General features: G+C 40.6%; 1 protein-coding gene across 4 annotated transcripts; it reads left to right on the forward strand.

Moving 5' to 3' along the window:
- HAO1 (hydroxyacid oxidase 1) lies at window positions 1-25,769 on the forward strand. Of its 4 annotated transcripts, XM_032443261.2 has the most exons (10): window positions 1-218; window positions 398-478; window positions 1,035-1,208; window positions 7,785-7,936; window positions 16,768-17,023; window positions 19,818-19,993; window positions 20,999-21,090; window positions 23,473-23,631; window positions 23,883-23,952; window positions 24,560-25,769. In XM_032443261.2, the coding sequence occupies exons 3-10, from the start codon at window positions 1,156-1,158 to the stop codon at window positions 24,628-24,630; spliced, it is 1,029 nt and encodes a 342-aa protein (XP_032299152.2). In that variant the 5' UTR covers window positions 1-218; window positions 398-478; window positions 1,035-1,155; the 3' UTR covers window positions 24,631-25,769. The 4 variants fall into 4 exon arrangements, with proteins under 4 accessions (XP_032299152.2, XP_085397226.1, XP_085397225.1 ...); XM_085541100.1 differs by lacking the exon at window positions 398-478; XM_085541099.1 differs by lacking the exon at window positions 1-218 and having other exon boundaries at window positions 298-1,208.
- The last annotated feature ends 413 nt before the right edge of the window (window positions 25,770-26,182 follow it).

The raw sequence follows: 26,182 nt of genomic DNA on the forward strand, positions 1-26,182 counted from the left end.
TCTCTCTTTGCAGAATATTGTGTTCCTAGCTGCTATTTATGAACCAGCAGCAGAGGTGATGGTTGCGGTTTAGCGGAGGTTTATCTATGTTTAACTAGATGCCATCAGCAAGACTAAAGAATTCTGCTAACATCAAGTCACTTAAAGCCACGTGTTGTTGGAGGAAGTAAGCTGCAGATGTACTTCTGTGGCACTGCATTTCTTTGTTGTGTTGCACTGTAAGTAACTAATAAGAAACAAATGGCAGCCCCATGCTTTGTTTGCACTGTGTGTGGTGACAAGAGGTGTGTGCTGGGCTGTGCTGACTGCAGTGCACACTGCAAAGTGATGTCGCATCTTATGCTGTGCACTGAAGAGTGTTTGCATTTTAAGAGATTGGTTTGTCTGTTCTTTCCAGAACCTGTTCTCCACCTAAAGAAAAAAGAGATATTAATGACTGAAGAGTGCAAAGGTGCATTGTATGTACACATGACCAACTGTAAGATTTCCCTGTCAAACAAATGCTGTATACTTGTTGCAAATGAAGTATGTCTGCTTATTTGTTAAATCAAGAAATCTTAATCTGTTACATTTTGGATGAGCATAAGCTCATGTGGTAAGATAACTTTATCTTGAGCTGGTAAGTGTGTCTGACTTCATAATGTTCTAAGAATAACTACAGCTATCTGGGCTTTGGAGGTGGAATTACATTAAAAAGCAGCAGTCATTTGCATGAGGATGCAGTAGCCATCCTAGCTGGTTGGCAGCTGTGTCCCTGCAACTTGATTCCCAATCCACAGCTTTTAATGTAAAAAAGCCTGGAGACAGTCTTAACGGTTATAAATGCCAGCCCAGGCCTGGACCTGCTTTCATAAGCCAACTAAAGTAGAATTTTGCTTTTGGATGTATATGATACCTTTTTTTCTCCATCACCAGGGTATTTTTGATGGAAAATTGGGATGGTACATTCCCTACTTGAGGTCTGAGTCATACGTATCACACCCATATATTTCGTTGATTATTCATTTAATTCATTTATATTTTTTTCATCATAGCCTACTCCAATGTATTCTGCATTTGCTTTGGCCACGTGAAATGAAACATGGTGTTGAAGTCCAGTGTGGCACAAGAAGTTGGCGTATATTTTTTGTGCATAGATAAGAAAGTCAAATCCTGATGAGATCCCACATTAATGATTTACAGACAGAAATGCAGAGTTTAAAAGAGAGGTAAGTTGGAATAAACGTATCCTGTAAGACCTGCAGACATGTCTGGAAAGCCGATTTGTGTTGCTGATTTTGAACATTATGCTAAAACATTTCTCCCCAAATCAGTGTATGATTATTACCGATCTGGAGCAGATGACGAAGAAACATTAGCAGATAATGTAGCAGCATTTTCAAGGTAGGAGGATGGTTTAAGGTGTTTGTGTGTATCTATTTGCTTTGTTAGTAGATGTGGTACAATGTTAGATTTTGTGCTGATAAAACTTAAGTTTTCTGAAACTTCAATAAATTCTAGGAAAAAACCTCAAGAAAATCCTTCTCAGAACATCAGTTCCTACCTTTCTTTGCCCCAGCTAAAATTCTCTATCAGAGCAGTCCCTAAGACTCATTAACATGCTTTTAGCTTTACCTGCATTTTGTTTGTTTTCTCTGGGGAAGCAAAATTTTGGGGTGGAACAACTATGTAATAATTTGATGAAATTGCTGTTGTTTCTGTATTTTAAGTTCTCGTCCAGACAAAGATTTCTTCTTTTATTGTACCTTTTAGGTCCTAAGTCGCTTTTGACTGAACTGTTCCATTACTTTTGTGGCCTCCCCTACTAAGTGTCTGTGCAGTACTGAGTTGGAGCTATGTGTCCTAGCAGTGCGCTCAGGAGCAAGATGTGAAGGCCAGTGCTCAGTACTGTGTGCCTGAGCTGTGTTCATATTGCAGACATGGTCAGCACTTAACCATGACATATTGTAAATGATGGGAAATATAAAACTGGTTTTGGCTTGCAGGCTGTAACTTTGTTCCCTCTCTTGTTGTCAAAACCCAAACTCCCTCAGTTCCTTTCTTCTGTAAATGTTGGGTTCAACATGAAGTAAAGCAACTTTTGGTGGAAGTGTATCAAAACTGATACCAAATTACTTTGTGTTACGCTGGTTCCCCATTCCCTGAATCTGCTTCTCTGCTACCAGAGCATCAGTTCAAGCATGGCTGGATGGAATGAGGGCAGCCAGAGCTGTTGAAGGTCACCCAATAAAGCAGTGGGAGAGCTGGGATCAGAGTCCAAAACCCAATCCCTGGCATAAGATATGCTGTCCCCTGCTTTCTGACACTTACAGCGCTAGCACAGAGCTAGAGCTAGAAACAGCCTTGTAACGGAGGTTGTGTGCTAGATCGTCCTTCCCCTTTGCAAAGGCGAACCCTCCCACCTATTCCAATGGGATGTTGAACTTCAGAATCATTTGAGCACATGTTTCCAGGGCCTGGATCTTGATTCTTAAGTGGTCCCCACTTGTAGCTGCTGAGGCACCTCCTGTGGTGGTGGGATTTTCATTTGTTAGCCCTTGGGTCTAAAACTATTGAGTGCAACATCTGTGTGTCAGATGGCTTCCTGGCAGCACATCTAGAAATGCAAACCTCATATATGGATTTGTGAGTTTTCTTGTTATGGGACTAAACTTTGGCACAAGCAACTTCAAAACACCTTTATTTTTATTATGATGCTGTTGAGAGGGGCAAGAATGCAGGACTACTGTTATGGGGCTAGCCCTTGAATCTCAGTCTTTGTGTTTTTTATACATTACTCATTATCTCCCCATTTCCAAATGCAGCTGATGGGTAAGTATTAAGTAAGATGGACTTTACACCCACAACGATCACAAAGTCAGACAACTTTGTGAAAGAAGTGTGTACATGGAGCTTTGCTAGCAACTATCAGAGAGCTCTCATTGATTTCTCCAGTCAAAAGCTTAATCGTGTGCTGTTTCAGGACTTAGGGTTCACCCTGATTAAAGATGTTTGCAATGTCCTTAAATATTTATAAGTGTTTGTATTTAAATAGAAAAGAAAAAGGAATGAAATAGAACCTAGAGTGTGAATTCTGTAGCCCAGGCATTTGTGGTGTGCACTGCAAGGTTATTGAGTTGGCTGGCATATCTAGAAAAATTATCTGTTAAATTTGAGCTCTTAATTTTTTGGCAACGTAATGGTTGCACTTACAATGGAAATAGATTATCATTCTGGAGCGATGTAGCAGATGAACGGTTGCGTGGATAGATAATACAATGCCTTTGGAATGGCTCATGTGATTTTTGGAACAGTGCAGGTCATATCCATTTGCTGATAAAATCAAATGTCCCGTCCTCTTGACAGCACGGGAGCTTAAAGTGCTTTGAACCCTTAATCAGATACTGTGGTATAAAGTGCCCCCAAAAGACCAAGGCTTAAGATGAGACTGATGATAATTACAGCTACTCTCCTCTGGCTTCCAGTTTATCTGAGATTGATGTTGATGTGAAGAACCAGTGCTTGCATCTCAACATCAGCATTTTTCTGCTAAAGCCAGATCAGTTTTTCTTTCAGTTTTCAAATGAAGTGAAGACGGCAGTTGCATAAATGAGGCATTAAGGCCAGTAACAATTATTTAGGATGTGGGTGAGAGCATACATTTTTCCCTATGGCATCTGACTTTATTCACCTTGCGTTTGTTGTGTGTTCCAAAACACCACACGTCCTTCCAACACTGCTCTGTCTGATGATTAAATTCACTCTCAAGTTGTCAAGAAACCAATGGGCCCGAATAAAGAGTACGTTTTGAGACAAGGGTGAGTTGCCTTTGGCTTGATGGTATTCAAGAAATCAATCTGAAATCTCTCAGCATTTTAATGAAAATAAGTGTGCGTGTTTAGGAATACATTTCCAATAATCTGCTGTGACAGGTTCTGCCACTGACTTCCCAGTGGCATTTGAAGAAGATGCATTTTGTTGTCATGTACACGGAACATTGCTTCTTGTTTATCAGTGATAACATTGATGCATATTGTTAGCAAATGTGTCATTGTGTGGTTGGGTGTTAAGGGCATTAAAATGACTGGGCACGGGCCTTTAAAAAAGTAAAAAGGCTGCAAATCTGACTAGGATCAAGCAGGCATGTCAGGTCACTGGGAGAAGAGAACAAATGAATGCTTTTAAAAGCAAGTTGGTTATGTTTCTGCTATGTCTTCCACCTCAGAGTGTCCTGAAAAGAGTTGCCATATGGATGATGAGACTTGAGGAGATAAAATCTTTTCCTTGAGCGAAAGCAACAGTTTATGACTTGGCCCTGTGCAGCAATAGCATGTGCCTGCTATGATGGGAAGTTGGGAAGTAGGAGCTGGAGGAGAGGTTAAAGGTTATCAAAGCAGGCAGGGGCTGTGATGGGGCCTTAGCCTGAGCAGCGTGTCCTTCCCTAAGCATGCTGCTGGTGAAGGGATTTAGTATGAATTTGGAGAAGTGAGAGATGCTGCTTGAAAATGTGTATTGAAAATTTCAGTGGTTGTTCCCAGTAAGGAATGAGTGTGAGAAGCGAGTGCTCCTCTGTCTTGTCCGACTGCAAGGTAATTTACATCCTGGTATTTCTGAACAGGGGAGAAAATGGGGAAAGCCCACAAATACTCCTTCACCTTCATCCTTCTTTCAAAACAGCTTTTAGATGAAGCTGTGTGGATCAGGAGCGCTCCCCAGCTACTGGCTGGGAAGAAAGATACAGTAACTTGCAGTTGCTGATTATAGCACAGGAGTGTCAGTTTGGCTTGGAGAAGTTGTGGGTGACAAGAAGATGATGAATGAAAAGTACACGAGGCCTTAACAAAAGTGCTGGAAACACTTTTGCTGAAAGAATAGGAGGAAGCAGCTTTTGTGTGCAGTCTAATGAATCCCTGCACTGATTTCTGGGAAATACTGTGCTTGGGTTTTACTCACTTAGTTAAGGGAACATCCCTATGGCTTGTCTAGAAAATAGGTCATTCTGGGTGCCTGCTAAACTTGCAGCTGAAAAAAATCCACATTAAGTAAAATCCAGTGCTGCCTCTGTCAAAGACTATAACGCAAAGTTATAATGCAATACAACCTAGTGAGATGCAAGGAGAAAAGCTGTGTTGTTTTTGTGTTGTTTGTTTTTTTTAAGGGATCAGAAGAGAAATTCGTTTAAATACTGAGGCTAAGAAATCTGATGCCAAAAAGCTTGTGGACACTTATTTGATGGCACATAAGAGTGAGTGGGAAAGGAGGGTGTTTGCTGCTTCTTACAGCATTGTTATTCTTGTCTATTCTGCTGGGGGGAGATGGAAGAATTTGGCTCTTTCTGCTTCTCTGAGCTAGAAGCACTGAAGGAATTTTGCTGCTTCAGGACTGATACTCAAATGTGTGCTTGGAAGTGGCAGTCATTTGCACCAGGTGAAAATTCTGTGTGTCAGGAACAGCTGAGAACTAGGTGACTGCAGAAGAAGGCATTCTGCATCCTTATGCTTCTAAGCTTGCCTGTAAATATGAGCAAGATTGTGAAAGGATTTGTATTTTCATTGTATTTGCTCAGGAAAGATGTCTCAGAGCTGGGAGAAAGCCTTTGGAATGAGGATTAGAAAGAAGGGGGATAAAAGTCATGTTTTCTTTGTCCCACCCTCAGCTCATCTTCCCTTGAAAAATAACAGTCTGACACAATAGTATGAAAACGAGTCCAAGGAGACATACTTACAGTGTGTGTCTTGGCATCAAATATTACAGCTGAATCCCACAACTACATCCCTTCCAAGCATCATAACCATCTTTCTTCTCCCTGGGGAGTGCTTTCTGGAGAACTGGCATGGCCTGGTGCTCCACGGCTTAAGAAATTTGGGTCTCATCCTAACTCCGTCCCAGGTTCCTTATGGAAATCTCTCTTCTTCTTCCAATAAAATGGAAATATTTTCTATTTTCCTCTCTCCCCCAACCCCAACCGGTCTGTTTAGTATGCAAGCTCAAGCTGACTGCTACTCACAGAGCATAGTCTAAGGATAATGAAGGCTCTGGTTGCCATCTTCTTGCTAATGACAGTAGTCGGCTTCCCTCAGGCATTTTAGTGCCGATCAGGTAGTCAGGTTCAGTAGTACTAGTGACTAAGCTTTTAATTATTTTCTTTAATTAAAGCTCGAAGCTCGATAGCCGTGATCTACATTCGCAGTCCTTTCAGAGTTCTCTCTGCATCATTGAGACATGGAGAGGGGTGAGCTTATTGCTGCTTGCACCTTGCACAGAGCACTCCTCTGAGAGCCAGTGCCTGCTGATGCACAGCTTCTTGTGGACTATACTAAAATGCCTTTGTTGCAGTGTTACCTCATGGCCAAGAGAAGGTCTGATTTCATGGCTACCCCACATGAATGCATCCTTACTGAGATGGTTTTGGATACTGAAGTGCTGTCTCGCTGATGCTCTGAGAGGGACTGTTGACCTGTTGTGCTCCAGTTGGTGGCAGAAGGCACATGTAAATTTTTGTGTCTAAGCATGTGATGGTTCTGCCTAATTGCAATTTCAGGAGGGTGTTTTTTAGGTCTTATTTGGAGTCAGCTTCTGCCTGTAGCTCAGCTGAAGACCCCAGTGGAGATTATGGTCATGGCTCCAGGCTGGTGTTTTTTATGGTGGGTACACTGAAAGCAAAGCGAGGTCTGGAACAGTTGGGTGGGTTCTGAGCCAAGTCATTCAAGGAGTAGATTATAATTTGCTCTCTTGGGAAAGCAATTGTGCTACGCAGTCTTTTTCTGTAACAAATTATAGTGGCTGCATTTGGTCTTTTCCTGGAAGTCTCAGTTCCTTGTGGGCTGTCCTTGGACCTGCAGTTACTTTTCAATGAAGCATGTGTCACACAGCAGCTTGTGACTGCTAAGGGATGGGGCCTCCTGGGGGCTACTGGGTTGCAAAAGGTGCCAACAGAGATGCAGCGCAGCCGATTTCCTCAACTATCTCATCAGAAAAGAGCTAAAGCATGCTCCTGCCCGTCTGTTTTCTGCAGGAAGAGGCGTAGTAAATCGTTTCTGTGTGCTTTCAATGCAGACACCCATAGTATAGGGACAAGGAGGTGTAAGTGCACTGGTCAGGCTGGTTTTATCCAAAAATTCTGTATCCTTTGTCTCCCTGGTCCATTAAGGGAATGGCATAGGTAATGGGGGGAACTGGTGACTTCTGTTACAGAATCACATAGTCATTAAGGCTGGAAAGGACCTCTTAAGATCACCATGTCCAACCATCACCACCATGCCTACTAACCCTTCTCTTTCAGTGCCACATCTCCATGGTTCTTGAACACCTTCAGGGACAGTGACGTCTCCACCTCCCTGGGAGCCTGTTTCATTGCATTATCACTCTTTCTGAGAATAAGTTTTTCCTTGTATCTAACCTGGGTCCTGCACATCCTCTGTAATCTGGTTCTGCCACAGGGCTTTCAGAGAAGCTACGATTCACTGTAAACATTGTTTTGCTGCTGTCTTTTATTTCAAGTGATACCAGCCAGTGCTTTTCAAAGGATCTCTGTTTCCTTTCACCTTCCATTGTTTTGGGTCTCTTTTTGATCCCTTCTAGCCTGTTTCTTCTTGGCTTTGTGCATTTTACAGCTTCCTTTACATGTCTGGGTCATGCAGTGAAGCTCTGCTCTAGGTCCAACACCCTGCCGCCTGGTACTTTCTGCTGCTTCGTCCCCTCCAGCTCTCACCATTTTTTCTCCCACTAACAGGAAAATCTGCTCTTGGACATTCGGAACTATAACCTCAATGATGCAGATATTTTATTCTGTTTCTCTGTGTCAGATGGAAGCTGTACCCCCGGGTGCTCAGGGACGTGTCTGTAATGGACCTGTCAACCTCAGTCTTAGGGCAGAAAATCAGCATGCCGGTCTGCGTTGCAGCGACTGCTATGCAGCGCTTGGCTCACCCTGATGGAGAGACAGCAACCGCTAAAGGTAAACTGTGCAGAGTCCCTGCAGTCCTCTTGTTCCTATCTCTGAATACAAAGTTAAGCCTTGGTGGGAAGGGGGATAGGCGAGTGCTTTCTTTTTTTTCTCAGTGTCTTCAATGGAGAAGAAAGATACTCAGGACATCAGAAAAAGAGGTGATCTATCTGCGTCCCAGATCTAAGGCATGTGGTTTTTTCCCATACATCCTCAGTTGTGTTTGCAGTCTGCTAACATGTCGGCATAGTAGCTCTTGATTTTCAGAAGTGAAAAGGGAGGGGGAAAAAAGTGCTGTCCAGTTTAAGCCCAGTCACCCAACAAATAAATGCTGCTACGTGGGGATCTGGGCTTGGGGGAGACAGAGCGCAGTGAGTGCAACATCCCTGTATTGGTGCTCTGGGGCTGTCGTAACCATAGGAGTCCTCCTTTCAAACATTGTCTCTAGTAAAGGCCTTCAGATTAAAGAGTGGTGTCATTTTGGAGAACTGGCCAAGAGATTTCTGAAATCTTCTGTAATACAGTTAAACAGATTCCCTAATTGTTTGTAGGACCAGAAGAGGCTACAGTACTCACCTAATACAACTGCGTAATAACAGCTGTTGATGGGTTATTTTTGCACTGCTTTGGCCTTTGTGGGTAGTCCCTTGGTTTTGTTCTGGGAATTGAGTGGTAGAGAAAAGTCACCAGAAGTAGCAATTAAAACATAAAAATTGTCTGATTTCTGGCTGAAGTCTCCGTCTTGGCAGCTTTGGACGCTTCTTGCTTGGCTGAAGTGTTGCCTGGTGTCAGAAATCTCTCCTTGGTGTCTTCTTTGCCCTCTTTGCACCATGACAGCTATGCTGCTCTTCTGTAACAAAGTGCATTGCACTGGCCTGTAGGAATCCATTTGTAATTTAAAAAATGAAAACAACAGCTAGGTGTTTTATATCCATTCTATAAATATAAGTGTATGTGTGTTGCCATGACAAGAAATGCTTCCTGTCACAAAGCCTTTTATGAACCCCAGTGACCATCCCTGTCTTTGCTTCCAGAAATGCAGAAGCTTTTGCCCATCTCAGAATGACTTTTCTTAATGTTTTTTGTTTTGTTTTGTTTTGTTTTTTACTTTGTGTTTATCACTTTGTGCACATCCCAGGGAACCAGCCAGGTAAGGGTCCTCTGGGCTAAATTTGACACAAAGATGCTTTCAAAGTGGAGCCTACAGCCTAAAAGGATGTGAGAAATGGGGTATAATAAGATGTGAAACTTTCTCACTCATTTAACTCAAGCTGCAAAATGACTTTCAAAAGAGGTCACGCTGTTTGTATGCAGCAGGCACGGAGTGGCAGGGTGTGCATTTCTATGCTCCAGTGCTAGCAGAATGAAAAAGGTTACAAAACGTATAGTCCTGTGAGCTATTAATTTAACAGCATTTCCACTATCAACACAGCAAATGCCAGCCTGAAGCGAGTCTAATTGTAAACCTTGCAGTGAGCTGGTCTTGATCCTTGTTAACAACCAGCATGGCTGGGATGTGCCCTGAGATGACCTGCAGCCCTTCTGTGTTGCTGTCCCAGGGCTCCAGCAAACACAGCCCTGTCACGAGGTTTACACTTCGCTCATCAGCAAGGAGCAGTGTGAGCCTTACTTTCTGTCAAAGGTTTCTTTGATTTGTAGCGTATTTGAGCGTGCTTCTCTATTTATTTATTTTTTAAGAGATGTATTAGAAAGTCAGGTTGTATGTACAGGTACACTCCACACGATGGAGCTCGAGTACCTTGAACTGGTTTGAGAAGCCGTGTTCTGTCAGCTGTGTTAGTGCTGTCCTGTCCTTTGGCAACACTCGTAGATTATTTCTGGCCCAGGTTATGCTGAAAGAAAACCCTGAAGCACGGTGCTGTTAAGTGCAAACACATTAATGCTGTGTTAAGAGCGAGATTAGAAATGCACAAAACCCAGGATGTTCCTTAGCAAAACCTCCCACTGGCTTTGTTGCCTGGCCACATCTTAAGTCATAAATCTGTTACTGCATATACAATCAAGTGATAAAATAAGGCAAACTACCAGGGTTGAGTTATGGTTGTGGTAGATAACTTAATTTTGGAATTTCCTGACTCTTTTGCATTTAGTTTCAAACTTTAACATATGATTATTGCATTTAACATTCTTGGATCTTCAAGCCCATAGAGCTTGGTGCACTGGCAGTGGTTTGAATATGTGGCCAAATAAACATATCCTTGGAGTTGGTAAAATTTTCATCACTTTCAAAGGAGAATGCAATTAAAATCACACCCTCTGTATTGCATTAGCATTTCTTGTAGAAAAAACTCCTTGGTTTTTGGCTCTTTTAAAGGTGGAGCAGGGCACTCGGTGCCAAGTTTTTGGCTTGACCTTATAAGATGACAGGAGTTAGCTGTAAAGTACATGTTTGGCTTAAAGCTTTCCTTAGAATTGGGACATTTGGGATCAAGGATTTTGCTACATCCAAATTCTCTTTAACTTAGCAGTACTTCAGAAATGAAGTGGCCAGATTGTTGGTTGCTTTAAATTGGTTTTGCTTTAGCTGCACCACAGTTCATGCAAGCCACGGATGTTTGATCATAGCCTTGTGGCTTTTGGAAAGCCCCATGTACTTGTGTGCTTAAATTTTGTCTCAGGTATGTAGGAAGCAACTCATGCAGTGGTGCCTCTGCTGTTGTGATGGCCCTTGAAAAGCATGGTGTGGTCTGAGTCTTGTCCCCTCTTGGTCTGAGTGGCTGCAGGAGCAGGCACAGTGAACCTTGACTCACACTCAGGAGTGTGGCAGCTGCCCTGTGTAGCATCTACAGTGCACATGTGCATGTGTTCAGGCAGTGTACAGCAGGTGCCACAAACAACAGAGCTGCCTGGTTGAGATTAAACCTCACGAGATGGTCTCAGATTCACATTATTTTCACCTGCAGAACAGGGTGGTGCAGGTAGAAATAACAAACTTTTTCCATGCTTCAATAGCAACGTTTAGTCCTCTCAGCTATTTCTATTAAGCAACAACATTTTGCTTTGAAATGCTGTACTCTTTCACTGCCTTCATCCACAGAGAAGGGCATCTATGTCATGTTCTTTCATTAGATAAAACTCCCTTTCCTTGCAGACCCTTTGCTTCAGGGCTTGTTGGGTTTTTGAGAAGTGCTGCTGCTCAAGTGACGCTCCCACACAAGTAACCAGGCTGGTGGGAAAGAGCACGTATCTGATCTGAAATAGGTCTAAGTCAGGCTGATTCCCTTAAACACACCTTCACCAACAATCCTGTTTCCTTAGTAAAGGTTATTTCTTTAGGGGAAAAAAAAAAAGTTGAATCATAATATTAAAAGTTCCTGATGATAAGACTGAACACGTTTGTAAATCACTCTGAAATTTAACTGTATTCTGTAAGTATGGCCAGAACTTGTATGATTTCAAATTTTAGAGAGTAGATAGTTAACTGAAATATAACAAGACTATGTAGGTATAAATACATAGGCAGCAGTGTGTTTCCTCCTTAGCTTTCCTTGATATGTCTAAATGGACTTGGAGGTCTTCCTTATAGAGAATGCATTCTTGTCCTTTAAAGAATTCCATGGGTCTTGGCAGACATTAATCTATTTTTTTTTCAGGGCTTTCTTTGATTATATCTCCTGGATTTTAGTTACAGTTAATCGGTGTATATGGAAATATTGCAAATAATGGATTTTCTTTTCAGGAGAAACTGAAAAATTGGGTGGAAAATGGTTTTGGATTAATTGAAATGTTTAATTTGATCTAAAAGACAATGTTTCATTGGATTTTCCTACTAGCCAATGCTTTTAACCGTAGCTTACTTTTGAAACAGGAGTGTTAGCTTGGGGAAAAAAAGAAAGAAAAAAAAAAAGCATTTCCATTTTGAAAATATCAACGAGTGACATTTTGACTTAAGGTGATTTTTTTTTCTTGTCCTTCTCACTCACATTTCAACTCAGTTAACTAAAAATATTTGCCAAATTTGATGAATAATTTTAGCCACCGTTAAAGAGCAAAAGGCTTTTCTCTAAGCACCTTTCAGCAGAAATTTTCTAATTTCACACAGTGATTTTCTGCCTGTCCAAAATATGTTCACTATTCCTTCGTGCAAAGACGTTAATTTACCCCCCAGCTTCATACTGCGTTCACAAACCGATGTGATTTCCATGTAGTCTCCAGTTAGTACTCCCCTGAAGTAGAGTAGCACTCATGGTCCTGTAAATGGGACCCACCTTCCTGTATGCCTAAGCTGGGTGCTGCTTAAGATTTTATTTCTTGACAAGAAATAGCAGTTTCTTGACAACTCAATTCATTGTGAACAGGTAAGTCAATTATTATATCAAGACTTCTACTCTGTTGTATACTGATGCTACTTACATAATCCTGGCTTAATTCTTACTGACCAGTTTCCTAGTATCCTGTTGTTTCTACTCAGAAGCAGTACTGCAGTGTCTGACTTCTCTTAAACTTGCTTAAAATCAGACTGACCAGCTTGACTTTTCTTGGCCAGATCTTTTGAAAACTTAGAATGTTTTTCAGATCTGATGATTTTATTTACTCTCTGCAATTGCTCTCAAACAGCTTTCTGAGTTACTTCTGACTCAAGGAGTATTTCACCACCACCTGAGATGCATCTGCACAGCCTACTTTGCCAAATGGAGAATAGGAATATTGACTGAAATGCTTTTTCCAACTCTATTTAGTTACTGTCAGCTCTATCATTTTCACCTAGGCTGGGAGCAATACCTTATTCCTTTGGCTTTAACAGACTTATGAAATGTTTTTCATTTGCTTTAATTCTGCTGGTCATCTGAATTCATGTTCCTTGTGCCCATACGTGACAGTGAGTGAGGGATTTTGCTGTCTGTCGCTCTTTGTGCTCAGCCACAGTGACTACAGTAGGACTTTGGTATATACTATAGCTTGGTATGGCTGGGGGGCTTTCTGGTATAACTATACACAGGCTGTCTGGTGTGATAGACCTTCCAGACTGGCTAGATCCATTTTGGCCCTGCTGCCTCCAGCTTTCCTGCACAGCTGACAAAATGTTGTGTCAACAAACTGCAGGCCCAGCTTGCACAGAAAGTTTTGAAAGGGGTAAGTGAGGTAAAGCTGGGCAGGAGATCTCTCAGCCAAGTGTGTTTCATTAAGAGAGTAATGTTAAGTAATTTAAACAACTCTGTTTCTTAGGAGATGCGGCTCAAAGAACATAGCTACTTCTGAGAAATACCACTGAGACAAAAGGACACCATCTTGATCCCAAATGTGTCCTTTGCCCTCTAATTCAGGGGACGGTGGGTAAAGGGAGAAGTGACAACAGTGGGGCATTTTGACTGCCGTGAGATGCCCCTGAAAGGAACACAAGGGGAATTTGCTCAAGAGAAAATGAGCAAAATTTACCATGTTCCTTTTTTAAAGAGAAGTGACTATCTGGCTTGACATGAAAAAAGGCTGGTTTTAAAAAAATAAATAATAATAATAATTAAAAATATATGGTATTTAAGCTCTGGCAAATGTTGGATGTTGCTGAAAGAGTTTGCCATGAGAATGTGGATCCTGTACTGACTTGTAAGAATAAATAGGAATATTTGCGGTCCCCCAGATCTGAAATGTAGAATATAGTTGTTAAAGGAATGAATTGTTTCTATTTTCTTCAATTGCTGTTAAACATGTGAGAAAGAGGAGTATACTTTTAACTAATCCTGATTTGAGGTAGGAAAAAACCTGTCAATACTTGGAGGCTGTGCATCATCTTTTTGAAAGTCTACAGAACAGTCAAAATGAGCTTCAAGGGATCGATGTGATGCACAGGTCAACCTGGGATCTTTAAAACTTCAAGGCTTTTTTTTGTGCAGAGACTTAGAATTTTACCATGAAAATCCAAAATACGCGTGTTGAGCTGCTGCTTTAGCAGAGGGTGGTTAACTTCATAGGTCAGACAAGGGAAGAATTTTGTGATTGTTTTCTGCTTTAGCAACAATTCTCATGTCCTTAAGGCCGTATATGTTGCACGGAGAATAAAAGATTATAGATAAATGGATACTTAAAAACAGATTGAACCATAACATTTACATTTTTTTTCCCTTATCTGATCTGAGGGTTTTGCAATGGTTGGATTAATAACCCTCTCTCTCATTCGTGAACTCACATTTGATGGAGCAACAAGAATGTTGATCCTTCGTTTCTTAGCATCACATAATGGACTTGATTGAGCAAATCATTTTGAATTGGAGTTGTGACATCCCATTCAATATACGTTTTTTGGTTTTTAGAAGAAATTTATTTCTGGGTACCTCTCTGAGAATGAACTGTTTCTAGTAATTTTAAAGGGACTGATCAAAGAATTATGATGTAGAGGGTCTTGGTTCTTTGCTAGGTCCATGCTTGTTCCACCACTCAAATCTTGTTTTCTCCAGCACATCCTTCTGTGTACCTCAGAGGGGCTCTTTTGATTAGCTACTAGTATGAGGCCAGCCTGGGATTTTAATAAGATGAATGGAGTCATTTCTTTTCCTCCGCTGAATAATATTTTGAGTCAATTAATATTTATATCTTATTTCAGCCCAGATTCTTGTTCCTATGTATTGTAGTCAAGCAAGAACAACAGCAGCAGGAATAACTGAAACTGAATTTAAAATTGCAGTGATTGAAGTGGATGGCTGCAGCGTAATTCAGTTCACCTACCTTTAATCTTTTACACACATCTGTTTACCTGAGCCTGCCTTTATTGTATTGTATTTTGTCTTTTGTGATGTATGCTGTTTTTTGGAAGCAGAAGGTAAATGTAAGTGGGCAACACTTCCTGAAGCCTTTAAGATGTCTCTTTAGGCTACTCTTTAAGGTCTGTTGGTTCTGAAGTTTTTCATGGGGTAGCAAAATCTGCAAGACAAGAAGCATGGCTGTTTGCATTGATTGGGCAGCCTTGTGGCTGTAGGAGGATGTATCCAATTTGACTGGGCAAGTTCTTTGTGAATTTCCATTCTGATATTTGTAATTCTTATCTAATAAAATGCTGTCATAAAGACAGCTTCTGAATGCCTCCCACAGGCTGGAGATGAGGTTTTGAAACAGAAGTCTATTTACATTAAAAATATGTGTACTGTAGCAGACCAAGAATAATAAGGCTTTATGTAATATTTGAGTTTTACAGTGTTTTCCTTTACATCAAGTAATACATTACTCCTTGAAGAAGCAATAATATATTCTCAAAAATATAGTTGTATGAGGTTAGCTGGTTTGTCATTCAGCCCAGGTTGGAAATCAGCCTCATTGAGGTAGCCAGGACAGAATCTTGGGCTGCTTGATCCCATCTGGGATTGTTTGGTGATGTTTAACCTTTGGCTGCCCACTCCTTATGATGGATTTCACCACAATGCTTTTGAAGGAAGAGGAGGAGGAGAGCCCAACATTCAATGTGAACTCTCATCCTTTTGGCCTTAATGAAGCTTTTTGGAGACTACTTAGCTGGAGTATTCTCTTTTAGGAACTGCTGGGTGGAGACTGTAAAGAGAGTGAAGCTTTATGTGTGGGGTCACATGATGGATGTGGGGTTCCCCTCTTTCAGGTGATGAGGCAGAGTTATCAAAAGAAAGAATGATGGAGGCTCCCAATCAAGTCTTTCATCAGAATCATAGAATCACGAGGTTGGAAAGGACCTACAAGATCATCTGGTCTAACTGTTCTCCCATTACTATTGCTACCACAAGCCACTAAACAATATCTTGTAGCTCCTCATACAGACAGTCCCCATTGAGCCTGTATATACATTGATATTAAATGCCAGCCTGTGGATGGCAGTTTTCATAACATCAGCTTTGTATTCCTAAGTTTATCTCCACTCTTGGGAAGATTTGGATCTGAATGGGAATGTTGTTAATGTTTAGGGGGAACCAACTCATCTTTCAGTTTTTCAGTTGGAGAAAATGCCATTAGCTACTTAATGTTTTCTCCGCTAAGCTGTACTACCACACTCTTATTTAAGATTACTACCATTTGCACTGTGTAACTACACAGACATGTTTAACTTGTACTATTACTTTTACAAGCAAGTAATTCAGGAGTTGTTCTTTTTCTCATGTTATAAAATGGTAAATGAACAACAGAATGATGTTTTAACATAATTCAATTTTGGAAGACAATCTAAAAATACAAGGGCGGGGGGGGGGGGGGGGGAGGGGAATAAAATTCTTTCTGGTGTATATAGGAGAAATGAAATTGTTCCTTTGTAAGCATGACCATCCTTTCAGCTCAGTATTAAGTCAGAGGGGCAATAACTTAAACCTGTTCTTTTGGCTTACATGTGTGGGAAGTTCCTTTGTGGAGAATGAGAAGCCCTTGACCTTGAAGCCAGTAACTACCTTTTTATAATCACTAAGAGCTGTAAAAAGAGCAACATTAGTTAGATGAGAGATCCTAGGTGTAATGGGAATCATAGCTATGTGATAAGGTTGCCTGTTGGATTGTGTTCCTTTTCTCTCTTTTATGCTCTGAAATGATCTGTAGGGATAAAAGCAGGCACTTGCTCAGAGAAGTGGTGGGAGAGACCTTCAGTAAAAACGTGCTTAGTGCAAGTGAATGTTCTGGAAGTGGAAAAAGTTATACTTACCAAAGCAGCAAGTGCTTGAGGGAGTGTATGTGGCAACAATGAGGAGGACTGAGGTACATTAATTGGCCTATAAACAGAAAATAAACCAGAGAGCTCCCAGGCAGCCCACTGTCAGGAGCTATGAACGTAATATTTACTGGAGGGCTGAAAACACATGAAAATTGAAGAAAGGCAGTGTGAAATTACATGCACCTACACTTGTGTTTTGGATGGTCTTGAGTGTGACCTTGTGTTCCTCCAGCATGCCAGGCAATGGGGACAGGAATGATGCTGAGCTCCTGGGCCACATCTTCCATTGAAGAAGTTGCTGAAGCAGCTCCTGGTGGCCTTCGCTGGCTGCAGCTTTATGTGTACAAGGATCGAGAAGTCACCAAGTCCCTGGTGAAGCGTGCAGAGAGGGCAGGTTACAAAGGAATCTTTGTGACTGTGGACACACCATTCCTCGGTAGGCGTATTGATGATGTGCGCAACAAGTTCCAGCTTCCCCCCCACCTCAGGTAGGTGCCTCTGGGGGGGATGTAGGGTGAGCATGCTGCAGTGCAACCTGTCTTCCTGATGACAGACACCACACTGGGTGTTATTACTGGGTACTGAACTTGAGTACTTTGCTGTGGCTTGGGGGCAGAAGTAAGCTGTCTTAGATGTTTTGCCCTTCCCCTGATCTTTACCCACAGGGATTTAACCTTAACATCCCCAGCCACAAGCTCAGTAACATCAAAGCACTCTCTAACGTAGAGAGCCACACCGCCACCCCTCCTTCCTTGCCTATCCTTCCTGAAGAGTTTATAGCCATCCATTGCACAGCACTCCTGCCATGGGAACGGTCCCATCATGGCAGTTAGGTCATAGTTTGCCTGATGCACAATGGCTTCCAGCTCTTCTTGTTTGTTGCCCATGCTGTGTGCATTGGTGTAGATGCACTTCAGCTGAGCCTCTCATCTCACCCCTAATCCCATTACCTTTCCCCCAGGCTCGTGTCCTTCGAGTGTCTCTCACAACTTCAATATGCTGGATACATACCATACCTACATGAAATATAGCAAGAAATACAAAATATATTTCTAAAATGTAGCGAGAAATAGGAAGCCAAACCTTAAGTTTCTTCATTTTCATAATTTTCATTAAAAAGGTGAACCATGGAACTGAACCACCTCGGGGTGTCAGGTGTCCTGCTCCATATGCCAGTACTTGTAGCAAATGAACGAAATGGTGAAGATATGCGGAGTTGAGGGTGTTCTGTCAATGGTTTCTGCATAAAAGGACCATCTTGTGAGGAAAGCACCAGAATACAAAGAATCCTTGACAAACCTGGTATTAAAAAGTAGTACACTGGTTTGCATACGTCCCATATATTAGTCCTGCTATAGATGTGTTACTAACAAAGCATTTTTGATTCACATTGTCATTTCTCCCCAGGAGAATTGCTTTAAATTGCTTTTTTATTTTTATTTTTTAGATTTATTTATTTTTATTTTTATTTTAGGAACAGTGTCATTTTAAGACCCGGGGTTATACAGTTTCTGGATGAGAGTCAAATAACACAAAAATATTTGAGAGAAGCAGTAGTGCATTTCTGAAACACTTTGACCCCACTTGACCTAACAGTAACAAGGTTTTGTTTGAGTGAACCATATGGAATAATATAAAGTTGGAGTGATCTTTTAAGGTTCAAATTCCTTCAGATTTCAGAATGACACTCTGTTTTGTTGCAGAGTCAGTGGTGAAGCTGGGTAGTGTGGGGCTCTCCGCTCAGTTACTTGATAACTTTTTCTTGGCTTCAGATTTTCAACAAAGTTTCAAAGCAACAACAAGGTGCCATTGTGCTCCAAAACGTATGTAAGGCAACATTCATTCAAGTGTTGACCTGCATTTCGCAGTCCAAGAAAAACAACGGTTATTTATATAATCTTATCCATGGTTCTGTTTTTCTCTGGGTACCCCACCCTCCACAAACCAACAGCTGAAAAGCTGGATCTTGCTGAGAGCCTGCTCCTTTCTCATTTTCTTCTTTGCTTGGAGCTGAACAGAAAAACCAAGTGAAATGTTGCTTGTTACAGGCATGAAATCAGCAGCGAAACTAGCCAGTCTCTGTGCAAAAATACTGTGTGTTCCCAAAATGTGGAGTATGAGCATAAAATAGCACAACATGAATGGATACACAATTTCCGAAGTACAGAGTGATCAACACAGTGTAGGACATTGGTGTCCTGGATCGTGCTGGTGTCACCCATGCCAATCTGGGGCTTGAGAGCACTTGGGTTGCTTCTGTTTCTAATATAAATGCAGCCTCAGTTTTTCTGTATGCCCTCATTTCTCCCTTTGTATACTGAACTCTAATTCAGGGGCTGGTGTTTGCCACTCAGTTCCGAGAACTTGTGAGATTGATTTGGTTATAATAAACAAATAATAGTGACTGTTTTCATACAAACATTTTCCTGTATGTTTCGTAGGCAAATGTACCAAAAAGATGAGCTGTACATAAGAACTATTGCCTGGATGTTGGTCTTGTCAGTAAGATGAAAATTCTGGTTTCTTTGCAAGAGTTCATGCAGACCCATCTCATTAATAGAGCTTTAAAAAGATTTCCCTCTCTTCCTCTCCCATCTAGATAGTCCCCTATTTACTACAATAAATTAACTCCCTACATGAAAAACAAAAGCAAGGGAAATATGTGCTGCAAGAAAGCCAAGGGTGTTTTTGCTATAGATAGTGGATAGTAGAGGTGCACCTTTTGACTTCAGTGGGATGTGAATTATGTTATGAAAGACTGATATTTCTTCAGCACACACATCCTCTGCTCCTCAAGGGTATGAATGGCCCACAGCATCTGCTGTGTTTATCCTCACAGTGCTCCTGAAAATGTGGTTGTTCCTATTTTATGATGGTAAACAGGCAAAAGGAGTGACCAGATGTTCTGCCCAAAGTCACAGAGGATGTCTGTGGCAGGGTGAATAATTGAACCCAAACCCTAAGTTTCTCCTTTGGCTTTTTCCTTTTGGCTGTAGATTTGATGCTGAACCTTTAGATTTTTGACTTTATTTCCTTTGAAAGCATTAGGAGGGTTGCCTTGGGCCCGAGGAAGTTGCAACAGAGTTATCAAATATTTCTCAAGGAGGAGATTTTGATTTAAAAGGGTTCAGAAATAAAATACTGGGTAGGCTTTTTTGCTTCTGCCCTGTATATACAACGCATGTTCAGCGCGGATGTGTTGAATGCTGATAATAGGAGCTGATACTTAATGGCTCCAATAAATATTTCACAGGCTATGTTATATGCTTTTTGTCTTTTTAGATTAAAAAATTTTTCAAGCAACAACTTGGCCTTCTCATCAGGGAAAGACTTTGGGGAAAACAGCGGACTGGCTGTCTATGTAGCCAAGGAAATTGATGCAAGTATCAACTGGGAGGACATCAGGTGGCTTCGGGGGCTGACATCGCTGCCCATTGTTGCAAAAGGAATCCTAAGAGGTGTGTGGCTATACTGCTTTCCATAGAGAGGGCAAGGCATCTCTTTCTTCAGAGGGAATGGGAGGGGGGCGGAAGTGCTTGTGCTGCTGAGTTTTCTGTAGAATTTCACTACATTTCAATGGCAAGCATCTGTTTTGCTTACATGAAATATGATGGGTTGTACATTCATATTCGTATGCTGTGTTAAGCAGGGAAGATTTTTAGATTTCAAAATAAAGGAAAAAGTCATCTTCCTTGTGCATGATTAGCATGTGGAAGATCTCAGACATCACCAAATGTACATTTGTTTTGGTTAGGTTCAGTGCAATGTGAACTGGTGAGGGTGATTATTGTGTTGCCTCTGTATCTGAGCTTTTCCTTATGGAAGGCAGTCTGAATCAGACAAGCTATTCTTCCAGCAGAAAATGAACAATATAATATATATTATATATATTATATGTGTGTGTGTGTGTATATATATATATATATATATATATGGGAAAAAAAAAAGGGGGGGGGGGGGGGAGTTGTATTTTGACAGTCAAAGGTGCAGGTCAAGGTTTGTGGTTTATCAGGCCTGGATGTACTTTCAGTTCAGTAGGCAGGGGTTCGTGTCCTGTAGTCTGTATGCTTTGCATAGCAAAGTGTTTTCATTAACTTTGGTTTATTACTACAACCTTATTGTTAACTGGCATTGAGGAGGAAAAAATCAGCAAAAGAATTTAGCATGGTGTTGCAGGATGGTGGCGGGGGGAAGGTTAGCCATGCAAGTTGCTGTTAGTCCAAGGTGAAAAAATGTTCTGTTCCAACACTTCAAGTGACGTTCCTAGTCTTATTGCTTCAAGATAGAACTGTTGATCTGGGTTGAGATGAGTCTTTGGAAGGATGAAGCCATAAGTGGCTTCCCAGTAGCTTGCAGTGATTGTTTTCTATTATTTTATTTTTTCTTAACCGATGTCATAATTTCCCTCATCATGATCTTCAGATCCTACTTCTGGAAAGAAATTCTTTTTAATGTATTTTCAGCTGATGATGCTAAAGAAGCTGTAAAGCTTGGGTTGGATGGTATACTGGTGTCAAATCATGGAGCACGTCAGCTTGATGGAGTTCCTGCAACTGTAAGTAGTGGTGCCAATAAATACCAAGCTTCTGCCTTTGGCTTCCTGCTTCCTTCCACTGCATACATGGTAGCTAGAGGGAAAACCTGTAAATACATGTTGTGTGCCTAATCCATGAGAAGCAATCTCTTTTACTGCAGTTGTTTTCACTTTTAATATTCTCCAGAGACTTCTGAAAAATTGGAGTTACATAGTAACTAAAGGCAGAAGGAAATTCTCCCTTTTTCTCCTTTTAAACCTTTTCAGTTTTGGAAAAGGTTCAGAGTGATTAAATTAGAATTTTTTCCTTTTCCTTGTCATGCTGCCCTGTGCCTTTCCAAAGGTGGAAAGGGATTTGAGAAGTTCTCAACTGGTGGGGAAAAAAAGAAAAGAAGGAAAGGCAAATGAAAAAGTACGTGTTCAGACTGAAGTAAAGCCCCCCAGACTCAAGTCATCACTCATCCTTCATTTGGAATAATAGAAGTGTACAAGGAAAAGGAATGAATGGGAGGAGAATCAAAGCCCAGTTGTGACTGTTTCAATATCCTTAATTCACTGTTGTTGAAAAACCTCTGGTTTTCCATGAGAATTGTCTGGACTGGGAAGGAGGCAGGTAAGCCCTTTTCCACTGCAGGATGTTTTGCATATGCAAAGATTTAGCAACTCATCTCAGTCTGCAGTCAGCTCAGCAGGCCCACTGCTGTGTCAGCCCTTCCTGTAGAGCTCTTCTGCTCTCTAATTCTTTCCTCAGGGACAACTGAGGGTTTCCCCAGTCAATTCCACTCACTTGCTAATTTGAAAAATGAGAACCCCAAAACTAGCAATTATTATTTTCTACTGAATTAGAACTGAAATTAAACCTGTGAACTACTTTTTTGAGTTATTTTTCTTTGTGGCGCCACTGTATAGAGAGGACAACACTGTCAAAGCCAGCGTGTTCACTGAATTTCATCTTACAGACAAAACTGTATTTCAGAATGCAGTTTCCATGAGAATATCTGTATTGAATCATGTAAAGCATTTCTGGTTTTGAAGCATAATTTCATGGCTTTTCAGAACATGAGCTGAACTCAAGCTGGTTAATATTTCTAGTGTCTAGTTACACATTAAGGAAATCTATGTTTTAATTATGTCTTGCATCATACCTTAGTTATTATGGCACTTTAATGTTGATACAGTTTGTCAGGATGTAGAAAGTAGTCTCTGTATATGGAAATAGATCCAAAATATGTTTGGCAAGAGAGCAAAACCAAAGGGAAGGGAAAAAATCACAGCCAGTGCCAAACTTGAAGAAAATTTTAATCCAAATCTAAAAACAAAGTGTGCTTTCAAGTTTTTTCCCCAATCTCCCAGTCACTTTTTATCCATTAGAGAGGAAATGAATTGCATCCGTGTTTGAAAGACTTGAATTGGTGTGCCTTTTGTTTCACTACCACACACTCCTTAGTACTTGGCTTCTAGTCTTGTGTCTTTCCTGATATTCATGAATAGGAACTGTATGCATGTTGTAGGAACAGTTGCTATGCAATTAATGCCTGAGCTTTGAATTCAGGAGGCTCATCTCTTCTTGAGACTTCTTGCATGGTGTTGACATTTCAGCTAATTCCCTAGTTACTCTCCTGTACCTTGGGAACATCAAATGTCCATTTGTCTTTGCTCTTACCACTTGTGCAGGGAGTAAGTGGAAGTCAGTGAGAGCAGCATATGCGTTCAGAAGAAGAAAATGTTTTTCTCCTTGTTGAAAACTCAGAGAATGCTGAATTTTTCTTAGATAAATAAGTTCCCTGTGCAACTGTTCCTGAGCTTAAGATGTGTTTTCGAATGAAAAAAAATGTTCTTTTATTTTTCTGTCAACTCTGAGAGCAAGTTCCTCATGACAGATCTCTTACTCAGTATCTTCAGATACAATGCCTACCTTTGTGCTCTTTAATGCTAGCCAGTCCTTTTTATTAATGAATGGTGAATTTAAGCAAGAAAGTGAAGATGGCTGTTCAAGAAGTCAGTGATTGAGTTTCATTCCCAAACTACTGAACACTGACTGTTAGGGGAATAATATCAAGGAATAGGGTCTCCTCTGTGCCTGCTATTTCTTATATTCTTCCTAATAGCTTGTACAGGCTCGTGTTGGATGCACATCATGAGATTAGATGGACATTTTATGTGACCCTGCTGATTCTCATTTTATTTAAGTGGCTGTCCAAATAAATTTGACCTGTGTATATATATCTGCTAACATGCCAAGTCACTTCAGTTTTTGAACACAAAGCTGTATTTATGCACACAATTAGGCAAGTAATTGCTTGCATAGCTTTTTTTTTTTTTTTTTTTAGCTTGAATCCTGTACATTCATTCAGAAAAATAAACAAGGTTACAGAAACTGTATTTCTGATTTCACTCTTCTAGATTGATATGTTGCCTGAAATTGTTGAAGCTGTGGAGGGGAAGGTGGAGGTATTCCTAGATGGTGGCATTAGAAAAGGCACAGACATACTCAAAGCATTAGCTCTGGGTGCCAAAGCTGTATTCATCGGCAGGCCTCTCATCTGGGGCTTGGCTTATGACGTAAGTAAAAGAAAAAATTCTGAAAAATATGTTCTTTTATGCCTATATTAACTTTTTATGCTTTGTACATTCACATGTCAGCGTGAGAGAGTGAATCTCTTACGTGTGTATCCAGATCATATAATAATCTAAAATTTGCTATCAAATACTTAGGAGTCAGAGTTGTCCATGAAACTTTCTTGTTATGGATTTGTAGCTTGCCTATAGATACAAGTATACATAACAATGCACATTGCATTCTAATTGCTTAGGGTGAAGAAGGAGCAAAAGAAGTTCTCCGGATGCTAAAGGAAGAATTTCAACTGGCAATGGCACTGACAGGTGAGACATCAGTGTTGCCTCTTAGTAACAGCCATCTCTGCCTCACATTTTGTCATAGCTCTCATTTACTGTAGTAATCTATAGAAAGAAGACAAATATTTGCATTATAAACAGGTTAAGCTGCAGAGAGATGAAAATAGAAACTGATGTTAACCCCAACTCTTATATAGGATATCTATATATGTAGACAGAAAGAGTAAGTAAAAGATGAAAAAAGATATTAGGCAAGAAGAGCTATAAATCTATAGAAGAGTGAAGGCAAATCCTCAGTCACTAATGGATGGATTACATCTGACTGAGTATAGCTTTCTATGGAAAAGAAAATAAAGCAGCTTAGTATGGGGTAGGCAGCTGGAAATTTTGACTGATATAAGGGAAAAGACTTTTACACTGAAGGTGGTGTGGCACTGGAACAGGTTGTTCAGAGATGTGGTGGAAGCTCCATCCCTGGTAGCATTCAAGGCCAGGCTGGATGGTGCTCTTAGCAACCAATGGAGCTGTGCATGTCCCTGTTTGTTGCAAGCCAGTTGGACTAGATGACTTTTAAAGGTCCCTTCCAACTCTGAAGATTCTATAATTCTATGATTCTTTGTAACTTGTTCTGTAGGATGCCGGACTGTAAAAGAGATTGGCAAAACACTGATACGAAGACATGGAGTACAGCTTTCCAAGATTTAGGTCTGAAGATGATCCCCTCTCCTGTTGCCTGTTGAACAGAAAGTATGCTAGATACAAAGCATCGCTATTTGCTCTTTGGGCCTCATGCTGCAATCCTGACTGAGGAGTGTTCTGTGAGCAACCGCTTGTTGAAGAAGTTAATTGCTTCAAGTTTTATAGCCTATTCTGCTAAGCACTTATGGAAAGCTGCTATGCTGTTAGTTGTGATTACAGATGAGTCTTTATACAAGACCAACACAGAAACTTGAAGGTGTTTTGCAATAAATGCTGATATTAGCTTGCTAATCTGTAAGTAAATATAGTTCTAAAATGAAACCATAAAAGAAAATGTTCTGATGGCAAACAGCCATCAAAACGTAGAAATTTAAAATGTAAAAGCACTTTTCTCACTGGTTAGAGAAACTACACTGTAGATCAGAAATTAAATCTTGCTTTCTTATGAATATAATTTCTTCTCCCTAATAATGATGTGCTATTCCTTTCTAAGTATGTGGACTTATATCATGTAGTTTGTAGAGGCTCAGATTTCTAAAGAACTGAACTACAAAGTGAAGTTGGAGAAGTGACTCAAAGCCCTTCGCAGTCACAATTGTGCTTGTGATCAGGCACACATCAGATCTTCGGCTTGTGCAAATCAGGGTAGTTCTATTGCCTTCACCAAACCGCACTGACTATACCCAGCTGGATCCCTAAGTCATGTTTTTAAACTGGACTCAGTTGTTTACAGTTTTTTTAGATTACTGGATAAATCTGCAGCATCCTGCATCAGTATTGCAGAAAGGTTTTGAAAATCTTGTTCTGGAATTTTTTTTAAAGCCACCATTACACTGTTCCACTGTCACTGATATCACTGTACCATTTGTTTCCCATCAAGTGTCAGGAGAACTTGTGCATTCTAATTCTCCCTTTTTGCTCTACTTGAAATACGCCGTATTGAGTTTTAGAGGCAGTTTTGTCATAAATGATGGAATAGTACAATATGAACTAAAGCAGGGGCTGGAACTCAAAACGGGGAGAAAACCCAAAAGGCCACATGCTTGCCCTTCAGTTGTAAAATCTGTACTCTTATTTACTGTGGATTGTAGTGTGTTGTGTGAGGGTTGCATAGCAACAAAATAAAGTTTATCTGTGTAAGGAAATATGAATGTTTCTCAGAGCATAGAGAAGCATAATTTCTGCTGTTTACTGCACTTATCATATCTGTTGCAATGTGAACTGTGTCAGATGTCAATTACAGACTAACTTCAGGAAGACTGTTTATTTTAGATAATATAAATGTTACTTAAAAGATAGGGGATAATATCTTATGTTTACATGTTTAAGATCCATTTCTAAAGTTTAGAAGATGCAGTTTCCTGTCTTAGCCCCAACAAAATTGAAGGAAAGTTCTGTAACTCTGTGGTCCAGGATAAATTCTGCTGGTGAAGAAACTGATTTTGTTATTTGTGCATAATTAACTATTTCTAGTTGCTTTGGGCAAATGGGTTTATATTTGTTCTTTCCTCATCATCTGAGAACTGCCTGTCTTCCATTTCAACCCTAGTAAGAATAT

This window comes from Coturnix japonica, chromosome 3 (genome assembly GCF_054131305.1).
Source record: "Coturnix japonica strain WE chromosome 3, WE-NBRP24, whole genome shotgun sequence".
Taxonomy (NCBI): domain Eukaryota; kingdom Metazoa; phylum Chordata; class Aves; order Galliformes; family Phasianidae; genus Coturnix; species Coturnix japonica.

Bases quoted from the DNA above. Each gene is read 5' to 3' on its own strand.
- HAO1 (XM_015857090.3), top strand. From the start codon at position 1,247: ATGTCTGGAAAGCCGATTTGTGTTGCTGATTTTGAACATTATGCTAAA. The intron at 17,024-19,817 runs GTAGGTGCCTCT...TTGTCTTTTTAG, and splicing joins CAGCTTCCCCCCCACCTCAG to ATTAAAAAATTTTTCAAGCA. The intron at 21,091-23,472 runs GTAAGTAGTGGT...TCACTCTTCTAG, and splicing joins TTGATGGAGTTCCTGCAACT to ATTGATATGTTGCCTGAAAT.